The 11,378-nt window shown below is 34.9% G+C and overlaps 2 protein-coding genes across 5 annotated transcripts; one reads left to right on the top strand and one right to left on the bottom strand.

Annotated features, from left to right (window-relative positions):
- The first annotated feature begins 1,974 nt into the window (after positions 1-1,974).
- LOC116129224 (KH domain-containing protein HEN4-like) lies at positions 1,975-7,175 on the top strand. 4 transcript variants are annotated; one of them, XR_004127876.1, is made up of 10 exons: positions 1,975-2,130; positions 2,917-3,663; positions 3,934-4,353; positions 4,438-4,689; positions 4,893-5,234; positions 5,383-5,462; positions 5,565-5,676; positions 6,128-6,279; positions 6,595-6,721; positions 6,824-7,175. XR_004127876.1 is itself a non-coding variant. In XM_031414972.1 (9 exons), the coding sequence occupies exons 2-8, from the start codon at positions 2,962-2,964 to the stop codon at positions 6,269-6,271; spliced, it is 2,052 nt and encodes a 683-aa protein (XP_031270832.1). In that variant the 5' UTR covers positions 1,975-2,130; positions 2,917-2,961; the 3' UTR covers positions 6,272-6,279; positions 6,793-7,175. The 4 variants fall into 4 exon arrangements, 2 of the variants coding, with proteins under 2 accessions (XP_031270832.1, XP_031270833.1); XR_004127877.1 differs by having other exon boundaries at positions 1,982-2,192; XM_031414972.1 differs by lacking the exon at positions 6,595-6,721 and having other exon boundaries at positions 6,793-7,175.
- A 588-nt stretch (positions 7,176-7,763) lies between these two features.
- On the bottom strand, positions 7,764-10,984 carry LOC116129239 (amino acid permease 6-like). The gene is given in 7 exon segments (XM_031414990.1): positions 7,764-8,255; positions 8,332-8,559; positions 9,725-9,867; positions 9,957-10,171; positions 10,281-10,374; positions 10,539-10,773; positions 10,871-10,984. Coding segments are annotated over 7 exon segments (1,455 nt in total). The 3' UTR covers positions 7,764-7,829.
- Between the last annotated feature and the right edge of the window lie 394 nt (positions 10,985-11,378).

Genomic DNA, 11,378 nt, shown 5'->3' on the forward strand with positions numbered 1-11,378 from the left:
TTGATTCTTCACTTCCTATCTCAAAAGCTAAAGTGATTTAAAATTTATTCTTTGATACTGATACGAACTTATATATTAAGAAAAATAAAAGATGACCGTTCGTTTGTTTTCCTTTAATTGTCAATTTTGATGTTAATGAAATTTATTGTTGTCAGTTAACGTATCGGTCTTTTTATTTTTAAAAGTCAGCAGAAAACTTATTGCTAAACAAGACTTAGAAAGATTGACATTTGGAAAATTGTGTTACTAGGTTTCGATATAAACAACTCTAAAATCAACATGACACATGCGTTACGTATTTATGTTGTGTATTAGATGACCATTTAATAAAAACAAAGATTATCTCGTTTAAATTTATTCATAACCTCTGCAGGCAAAGAAAATATATAATAATTTATCATTTTTTTTTTGACAATTCATGTAGTTCTTTCTCGTCAATAAACAACTGACGTTAAGATAATAGTTTAGGTAGATTGCTTGGATAACAAGTTGTGCCCACCTTAGACTTATGCTATTATAAATACACGATTTGAATCTTTTAGGTAGACGTCAATTTTTTTAATTTGCGACTTTTAAAACTGAATTTTGTCATAAAAAGTTTTTCCATGGTAACTTAAAAAGTTTTCCAAACTAGTAGGTTTTTTTAGGTGTATGTATTCATTATGATTTGAAGAAATATTGCCCACACTATACTGGATTAATATTTTGTTATCCTATTTAAATTAAAAAAATATGATATGTGTTTGTTTATTTCTTAGGATTATTATTCTGAAAATTAATATAAATCAAATAAGATTTTTTTGTCTAAAAATAAAAAGAGGGCAGACTTGTTTTCCGATTAGTCAACTCTATTCAACTCAAAATATTTTTCTATCCAACTCTATTCAACTCAAAACATTTTTCTTTATTTCCTTCTCAATTTTCTCTCCTTCCAATCTGAAAATTAATCCAACCAACACCACCACCATCGGCCGACTTGGTCAGAACGATGCGCAACCAGCTAGATCTGACTTGTCATGTGCCGATCTGGTCGTTGACAATCAGATTCGGACCGAGATATAGCTGTTAATGGCTAGATCTATCTAGCTTCGGCCAGATCCATGGTGGATCTGGCAAAAAATAACCACATCAACACATGACTAGCCAAATCCATCGGTTGTGCATCGTTCCGTGCGACTGTTGGTTGGCTACTGTCTGGCGGTGGTGGCCGGCGGTCAACTGTCCTCTTGGATGGCTAGGGTGCTTTAATTAATTTTAAAATTTTTATTGTGAGAATATTTAACTAAATTAACAAATGTATGAGGTTAAAAAATAATAATAAATATTTTCAAAAAATGTGCCAACTATTATGTCTTAAAAACTTTTCCCAAAAAATGTACGAAACAACTATTTCGACATTTTATCTAACATTTGATATAATTTTCAGATATTTTATCAAACACATTTTTAAAATTTGATCCTATGATTTAATACATTTTTTTAGAATAATATTTTTTAAATAATCTACCAAAGAAGCCCATTAATATGCATGACTTAACAACTTAAGCTTTTAGTGTTATTGACAGCTTAATATATCATTATAATAAAAAATTTCAAGTGGATAAAAAAATAAAATCTAAGTTTTATGTGAGTAGACTTATTAAAATAAATATTGATATTGAATTCCTACATATTAACTTAAACTTCTAACATCTATTTAATTTATTATTTTGTAGTTTAAATTAATTATTTATTTTTATAACTTGTATTTCATATATCTATTATTGGTATGCTAAGTTAGTATGTAGGCATATTTTTGTTTCTATTAAATAATTATAATAAAAGCATTTTCAACAAATATTTGACATAATTCATCATTGTTCAAAGCAAAAGGCATAAACAAAGAGCCGTACGATCCGGACCGGAACCCGACTCAAATAAGTGTAAAGTCCCCACTTTCCAGACCACCCGAATCGGTCTATAAAAACCTAGTTTAGGAACCAAAAATAGATTTGGGTGGAGCTATTTCTTCCTCATTTCGCAGGAAACCATCACGATATTTTTAGTTGACAATCACTGAAGACGACCAGAAATTCCACTGAAAAGTACGAGGAATCAGATTGACTTGCTTCTTCAATATCCGAAGAGTCTGTGAGTATCTGTATACGCATATTCTCATTCTTATTCAACTTCATATTTCGTTCCATTGGAAGGTTATTTCACCGAGGACAACCCTTTAGTCACGCTACTTAAATGTCGACTTTTCTTTTTATATTCTGTTGATTCAGATTAAATGTACGAGAAGCTGACCTGAAGTCAAGTAATTGCAATTCCGGAAATTTTGTAGCAATTTATCAAGTTATGGGGTTTTTATTTTTTCGAATGAACGATGATTTTTGCTTTTTTTTTTTTTTTTTTTTTTTGTGGGTGTGTTTTCTAACAATGAGACTAAAAAGTACAATGTACTCATGGAAAATGGAATTTTTCCTATGTGTCCAATTTTGATTTCTTTGATCTGAAATTTTGAACTCTAGTGTTCATTTGGGAAGTTGTTTATAGGTTGTTTTGACAGGGTGTTATTCTTTTTTTCCTCTTAATTTTAGTTTATTTCATTGATTTTGATATTTTAATTCTTATTTTGACTTAACATACCTCTAAAGGCGGTTGCAATTATGTTGTTGCGAAGGAGTTAGGTTACTTTTAAAGAAAGAAGAGAAAAGAGAAAGAGAGAGAAGAGAGAAGATCTGTATGATATCAAAATGTCGTCAGTGAGAAAAACTAATGGCTCATTGAGAGAAAAAATTAACATTGTTTATTTATTGAATGGCTGATTTACTTCTGGTTTCTGGTAGATTCTGACCCTTTAAATTTTGTCTACTTCAGATTATTGCTAATGACCTCTTTATTCTGAATTCTTTTTTGGTTCATTTTTTCCAGGAGTGTGCATATTAGAGTGAAACAGGGCTGCATAATTTTGTAAATATGTCTGTTCCCTTGACTCCTGCTAAAAGGTCATCTGATCACAACCATACAGAGTCAAATGGGAAAGGGAAATGGCAAAAGTTTGCCGGCAATTATTCACAGGATAAGTCTTCAAAATCCTTCGATAGCGATGTTACATTCCGCGTTCTTTGTCCAGTTTCCAAAATTGATGGTATTGTTGGAAAAGATGCAATCATATCACAAATTAGTCAAGAAACTGGTGCGATGATCACAGTTAAGGAGATTGTTCCTGGTTGTGACGAGAGAGTAGTTGTCATTGCTCGCTCTGATAAAGAGTCAGAAGCCAGTATTGAGCAGAGCAAGGAGGGTGGTGTTGAGGAGACCAATGCGACAGAAGAGGATGACAGTAAAATTAAAGATAGTGAGAATGATGGAGACAAGGAATCAGATCCTTTGGCTGATTCTAAATCTGAAAACGAAACTTCACATTTGCAGAAGGCTTTGTTACTTGTTTTTGAAAAACTTGCAGCAGAACCTGATACAGATGGAGGTGATGAGGAAAATAATAATTCTTCAACATTTATTTTGAGATTACTTGTGCTTTCTAATCAAGTTGGCTGCCTTTTGGGGAAAGGAGGCAGTGTAATCAAGCTAATGTCTGCTGATAGTGGGGCACAGATTCGGGTTCTTCCGAGAGACAAACTTCCTACTTGTGCATCAGCTTCTGATGAAGTAGTTCAGGTGACTCATAATATTCTGTTTGCTGTATCATCATTAATTGGTTGAATTTTTGCTTAGCTTAATATTTAATGCATGGTTAACCACAGTGTTCTGTAATATAGCGCCTTGTCTCACCAATGCTTCATTGCCTAATTCTTGAATAATCATAATGTTCTTGTGAACCCTAGTTTGCTACTGTATTAACAGTCCAGAATCTTTTTTGTAGAACTAGTAAGTTCATATCATTAATAAATGTATATTTGACCATTTTGTTCTATAATTATGTTGCAGATCTCAGGAGAGATTGATGCAGTTAGGAAAGCTCTTCATTCTGTTTCTCAACAACTTTTGGAGAAACCTCGGGATCATGATTCTTTCCCGGCCAATCCAACTGAGCCACCACATCCCCCTAACCATTCTTTTGGTTCTCAAGGAGCACCTTATTCTTCTGGGCGTCGGGATGTTGCTGCTCATTCATCTATCCCCCCGTTGATCCCTAAGTTTCATGAGAGTGGTGTCCCAGGCCGACTGAAGCCTTTACAGGAACTTCTAACATTCCGCATATTGTGCCATGATGAGAGAGTAGGAGGTGTCATTGGAAAGGGAGGAGCAATAATAAAGACACTTCAGCAAGAGACTGGATGTGAGATTAAAGTTCTAGAAGCTGTTTCTGATACAGATGACCGCATCATTGTTGTATCTGGTCCAGCAGTAAGTTTTGACTCTTTGCACTTTCCTTAATGTTATTACTTGAGGCAATTTTTCACCATTCTGACAACATATAAATAATTGCAGCACCCAGATGATCGGATTTCACCTCCACAAGATGCAGTTCTTCGTGTGCAGACTAGGATAACTAGGGCTATTCCTGATAGCAGGGAGCAGGTCATGGCAAGGCTTCTTGTATCGTCTAATCAAATTGGCTGTCTTCTCGGTAAGGGTGGTGCTATCATAGCTGAGATGAGAAAGTTAACTGGGGCTTATATTCGCATATTGGGGAAGGATCAGATTCCTAAGTGTGCTTCTGAAAGCGAAGAAGTTGTTCAGGTGTGTTTTCTCTTTGATATGGTCAAGTTTGGAAATATCCCTTGTTTACTCGATATGGAGTATCATTTTCTTGAAATATATGTAGATCAGTAGATGTTGCCTTCTTATTGATTGTGGACATGTCAGTTTACATGAAACTTTTACTTTTTAGATCTTTGACGTGCTTACTTTGTTTGCTCCTTATGTGGTTTCTATGCTGATAGATTAATGGAGAATTTGAAGCAGTTCAAGAGGCTCTTTTGCAGATAACAACTAGGTTGCGTAATCATTTTTTCCGTGATGCATTTCCTTCAATGAACCATCCTCTAAATCCTGCCTTTCTGGATCATGTACCTCCATTTCCTTCATATGTGGGAAGGAGGGAACACTCACCTCCAGGAATGTATTCTAATTTTGGTCCATCATTTCACAAGTTTGATGTTGTTGGTGGCCCACCTCCACATGGTGGTTTTCATCCCCATGATGATCGTTCTCTTTTTATGCATCATGTTCGTAGACCAGGCATGGCCCCTCATGTACCTGAAAGGAAACCATGGGGAGCTCAGGTACTGAACTATTATGGTACTTCTTGTTCTAGTTTTTGCTTAAAACTTTAAGGTGCATTAATCTTTGACATAGAAGTAAATACGGTTTTGTAAGACTAGTATAGATACTAAAGAAGCAAATTTGTGTGTTTCCTGTACTTGTTTGCAGGGATTTATCGAAGGTGGTGGCTCAATTGGTTTGCCAGATTTTGCTGGACCTCCTCATAGAAGAATTTTGGGTTTTGGAGGGTATTTTAATTTAAGCTTTTGTATTTAGTTCTATCATATTTTTCAATAATCATGACGCTACCATGAATATTTTATCATTATTCTTCTTTTTTGTACATGTAGAGGAAGTCAGCCAGCTATTATAACAAGTACTACTGTTGAAGTTGTTGTTCCTCGTTCTCTTGTTCCTATAATTGAAGGAGAAGATGGTGCATGTTTGAAACAAATTCGTCAGGTATGATCCTTGCCATCTGCACAATTTTTCAGGGAAAACTCAGTCGTTTTAGCTTTTTCTTGGTCAAGTAAATAATTAATAAATAAATAAATAAATAAAAAGAAAAAAAAATAGCAAATAGAATAGAGCAGAACCCTGGTTAGAATCCTATCCTCAACTGGTCAGTAGCAGAGATCTTAAGTGGCATTATTTTCTCTCTTTTCATCCTTAGGGAGTTTTGCGAAGCTATTAACTAAGTCTGGTTTTTTGGTATGAGTATGCCTCTTTGCCCATCTTCACCCTGATAAATGTTTTTGTTCCTACTCTTTAAAACTTATTCACTTTCAGTTCCTCGTGATATTATTCTGAACAGTTCCCATCCACAAATTTTAATTGAAGTCATTGCCTTGTAAGACAATAATACCCTTGATCAATACCTGTTAGCAAATTCAAATGGCTGGTGCTATTTCAGATCTCGGATGCAAAAATTACAATTACTGAGCCCAAGCCTGGAGCAACTGAAACTGTGATCATTATATCTGGGACACCAGAACAAACTCATGCTGCACAAAGTCTTATTCAGGCATTTGTGGTGAGTGAGACAGAATCTACTTGAGCTATCAGGTATTATTCTTTTATTCAACCATCATTCTTGAACATATTTATACAGTTGATTGGTAGAATAATTTTCGTCCATTTCATAACTGTTTATTATGTAATTTTTATTAGAGAAAATTGTTAAAAGACACCCCTCCTGCTTTTGACAAGTTACAATAGGACTTTTTTGTAATTGGTTTAGTAGATAAGACCTTATATCTATTTTTGTTCCTTTAAATTAATTAATTATATTTTATTAACAAAAGGAAATAGTACATGTATATAAGAGTTATTTTAATTTTCTAAAAGAAAGAAATTAAATTTTTTTTATTTTTACTCTAGCGCTAGAGCCAACTGTACTCTAGCGACTTCAGCACTAGAGTGGCTTTCCTTAACTGCTGGAGTGAAGAGAGAAAAAGTGGAAAGAGATTGGATGAAGAGTCTTATCTACTAAGCCAATTAAAAAGAGGTCAGATTTCAATTTGACCCTTAAAAAAGTGGTTTTTTAACTAATTATTTCTTTTTATTATCATATAATAGCTTGATGGAATTAATTTAATATGGTGCTTAGTACGTGTTGCTGAAACTTAAGACCTCAACTGAAGATCTTGAAGAACGGAGATTGCCAGAAATTTGTGTTTGCAAGTCCACTTAGTATGAGGACATTTACTTAACATGGATAGGGACAGATTTTTGCTTTATTAACTTATTAGTCCCATTATAGAAAGCATTCCTCTCCCATCTCACTTGAATGTCGATCAGATTGTATCTCAGGTCTTAGACACGCTGGAAAGAAACAATCTTTGGACTAACATAAACATTGTATCGATTGAACTTCTAAGTAACATCAAGGAAAATATTATAGCTCATGCTGAGTTGTCACATTGGTGTACTTATTTGTGATCCTGTTATTTCTTTTAGTACATTGGAATTACTATGTTAAGTTATTTGAAAGATGATCGGGAGACACAGCTACGCAGCTATTTTTTCTTCTACTGAAATATTTTGCTTGAATGTTAGCCGAAACTTTTCGCAAACTTATGGTTGCATGTTAAATTTGCTTACTCCCCTACGAGTGTTCTAGAGAACAGAGGTTCTGAGTCAGAAACAGAATTTTCACTTTTTCAGTACTAGGCTTTTCCATTTACTACAGTTGACGATATGACAAAAAGTAATACAACACTTATTATCCAATCTTACAAACTCTCTTATAATTTTCAGTACTAGGTATTTCCATTTACTACAATTGACGATATTGCAGAGGGTAATATTACACACTTACTATTCAATCTTACAAATTTTCTTTTACAATCTTGATGTTGTAGTTTGCAATGGTCTTGTTTATCAAATTACGAGTTGACATATCGAAGTTGTAAGAGAAAATTTATAAGATTGAGTTGTGAGTCAATCTTTATTATATGACAAACGAGTATTTGTTCATATATTATGGAGCTGTGGATGGCAACCTTTTACTTCCTCTAGGAGTTCAAGAAAATCAGTTACAACTTGCAAACCCGTGAAATTATTTGTATGCTATAAATAGTACATATGGATCACAGGAAGGTTACTTTAGAGGATTATTGCTCAGTTTGGAAGGGCTTGTATGTCTTGAGACTTTGGATGAGACCTTGAACGGATCCAGCAAGAGCAAGAAGTGACACTATTAAGCAGGTCCAAATTAGTATTTTCATCCATACCCAGGTGAAGGAAAATTTCTGCATTTTGGTCCGGGCAATGTACATCTCTATGGGGAAATAAACCGTCAATGGCCAAAATGAAGCCGCTCCAATAAGACCGACGAAGTCATTGAAGAATGGGAATATCATGGCTAGCACCGATGTCACAATAACATATATTGTTCTCCACACCAACCTGAACATGTTTACATAATATAAACCCAAAAAGGGAATGTTAACACCATGCTCAGTATTTATGAAGTTGCTTTCTGGCCAGCGTTTGTGACTCCATTTCTCCACGAATCCGAATAGGGGTTGGCAGAAGACCTGTGGATATTAAGATCATGTCACAACTGCAAATTGTATACATTTTAATTTCTAATGTAATTTTTCATGAATTTACCTGGTAAGCACCAATTAGATGTATAGCAATGCACACATTTGCCAAATCAATCAACCAAAAAGGCTCATAGAATCCGAAACCAGTGAGGAAATTTCCAGGTGCGTTATTTCCAAATGCTAAATAACCAATGCAACCACACATTACATAGAACACCGTCGTGGTTAAGACACCAGCAGCACTTGCCCTTTTCATGGATTTGTTCTCTGGTGGACTCGACTTCAATGTGTCCTGTAAAATCATATGAGTTTTAACGATCAATTTATATTTGGGCCAAGAAACAAAGGATTAAAGTATTTTGACATTAAAAAGATTTAATATCAATTAAAGAAACAAATAATGATTTTTTTATTTTATTTTTTATAACCGTAGTATCCGTGTTAATTTGTATATACCTTAATTAATTCCTCTAATTTATTAAATATTCTACAAATTTAAAGAACCAATTACTCAAAGAAAAGGAGAAAATATTTTTCACCGCGAACCCAATCTTTTGGGTTACAAATCGCGGTTCTGCTATGGTCCGTGTACCTTCAAAAAGATAAAAAATAAAGAGAGAAGGCCCCTGTAAGGTTGGAACTAGTCCATTCAGTTCTGTTCAATAAAGTGATTCTTGGAGACAAGACGATTTGCGAATGACTAGATAGGAATTAGGATGGGACAAAACAATCCTCTGCTAACAGTTGTATGATTGCAGATACACAGATAAAAGCATGGTGGATTAAGGAAGACTCCAAAGTAGGCTTCTGAAAAGGCTACCACAATCAGTGGACCAAAATCTATTGATGCTGGTCCACCGATTTCGTGGTCCATAGGAATCTTTGTAGTTTATAATTATCCCTTCCATCATCACAACAGTAAGACTAAATAAACTTTTTGTGACCGTTGCTTCTTCACAAAGTCCGCGTACTTTTCAAGTTGAACCTTATCTAAACTTCGTTACTGTTCTTCACGACACTTGGGCTTCATTCACACATCTCTCCGCTGATTCATTAAAAAGTTTAATTTTGATTTTGCAACTTTCCCCCGACTATTAGGGGCCGTATAGTTTGAAACGCCACCAAAAAGACAGACACTCATTTTTGTAAATTAATCATAATCTATTCAATAGTTTAATGCAGTATATTTTCTACGCTAATAAGCTTTAGACATTTCATCAAAGAAAGATTTCATTTTGTCCTCTTCAATTAAGATTTGCCTAACATGATGTTAGGTAGAACCTGTCAGACATCAAATTTTTAAAGATCATGCCATGTTGGCATTTACTGAGGCACGCATTTCAAGTTGATAATGTTTTAAGATCTTTTATTCAAACAAAACCAACCCTTCATGGATGCATGCATGTGCTCATGTACTACTAAATATGAATAGTATGTAAATGTTGAAAGGAACTTACCTGAATTTCAACGAGCACAGTAGAGAAAGCGTAAGCAAAGGCCATATCTCCCATTGCCTGGAATGCTCTCCAAACCTTCTCCGATGCCGTCACGTCTACCCCAACTGTGGTTCCCGTTAGAGTTGTTCTTGCGTGCGACCCATCTTCACATTCATGCATGAATCCTCTCATTAGATTTAATTAAATTAAAAACAATTCACATAGTTTATTCATGAATAATTCTTATTTTTACCTGCAGCTTTGGCTATGGAGAGGCCAAGACCTATGGAGGAATAAGCAAAAGACATAATGGCGGCCATAATTGAGAGCCATGATAGCTTGTGGAAGTTTGGTATTTGGCTAAGAACAATCTGAATGCAGGCAAAGATAATCATGAAGGGATTGTTTGATGTGGAGCACTTCACATCGTGTCCATGTTTGTGGAAACAATTTGACCTTTTGACAGCCCTGATAACGAGGCATGGAAACAAACAATTTCGTAATTAATTAACAAGAACAATATACTATTGTGCCATTCAATGGCTTGAAACTTCTAAGTTTCTTGTTGACTACTTACACCATACTGATAGACGCAGTGATGGTATAACCAACTGTAACTCCAATGAGATTTCCATACTGAGCCAATCCACAGAGCTGAACTTTCCGACCTCCTAGAAAAGAAAAAGAAAAAAATAAAGTTGAGAATTTGAGGTAATATATTGAAACACTTACATGTTGTAATTATGAAAATGATGTTGGAACTAGTAGTCTTAATCAAACAGCAGGTTAGTCAAAAAGAGAAGTTTGAAAGTTTGAAGAAGACTAAGCAACCGACCTAAATTGGCTCTCACGACATCCATGTAGGTGTAATTTCTCTTTCCTGTAATAGGATCAGGAGACCTGTAGCAATCGGCGAGCAAAGTGGACGTAAAATATGTGATGAATGAGAAAGCCATCAGAATGGCTGGTCCAGCTACCCAACCGAGCTGAGCTATGGCCCATGCCAAAGATAGAACTCCAGAACCAATCACAGCCGTTATGATATGGGCACTAGCAGTTACCCAAGTTCCTTCAATGTTCAAAACATAAGATTATAAACTATTGAAACCAATTAACATATATGTTCTCGTTTAAATAAGAAAATGAAATATATATATATATATATACAGTTCTTTTTTCTCGACCATCATCGTCAAGAAAGTTCTTGCGAATATCACCGTTCTGATGATAGTTTCAGGGTTGTTGTTCATAACATAGTGTTCTCTGCGTATCGCTAGCCATATCTCTCTTTGAGTTGTTGAAATGAAATGGTAACGAAGTAAGATGTGATACTGAATACAAGTGAAACGAAAGAAGTAAATTATATATTGAAGAAGGCAAATAGTCGAGAAATATGAGTTGGAAAATGGGTAGTGAGGACTAACAAAGTCAATGGTAGTATCGTATGTGTAAAAATAAGCATTAGCCGGGGTGGTTTCAAGGAGCCGTTTCTCAGGTATATATATTTGACAAGGCAATCAATTCATTTATATATAAAAAAGAACACTCTAGCTATGCCTAAGAACAAGGGCTAGATTGGACTTATATAGGAACAGTGGCAGCAGCCCCTAGTGGTGGCTGTGTTTTAGTTTCTTTCTAATCTCATTTGGTCCCCACACAATTCTTTCTGGCTTTC

Source organism: Pistacia vera, unplaced genomic scaffold, assembly GCF_008641045.1.
Source record: "Pistacia vera cultivar Batoury unplaced genomic scaffold, PisVer_v2 Contig21, whole genome shotgun sequence".
NCBI classification, from domain to species: Eukaryota; Viridiplantae; Streptophyta; class Magnoliopsida; order Sapindales; family Anacardiaceae; genus Pistacia; species Pistacia vera.

Bases quoted from the DNA above. Each gene is read 5' to 3' on its own strand.
- LOC116129224 (XM_031414972.1), top strand. From the start codon at position 2,962: ATGTCTGTTCCCTTGACTCCTGCTAAAAGGTCATCTGATCACAACCAT. The intron at 4,690-4,892 runs GTGTGTTTTCTC...CTATGCTGATAG, and splicing joins AAAGCGAAGAAGTTGTTCAG to ATTAATGGAGAATTTGAAGC. The intron at 5,677-6,127 runs GTATGATCCTTG...GTGCTATTTCAG, and splicing joins GTTTGAAACAAATTCGTCAG to ATCTCGGATGCAAAAATTAC.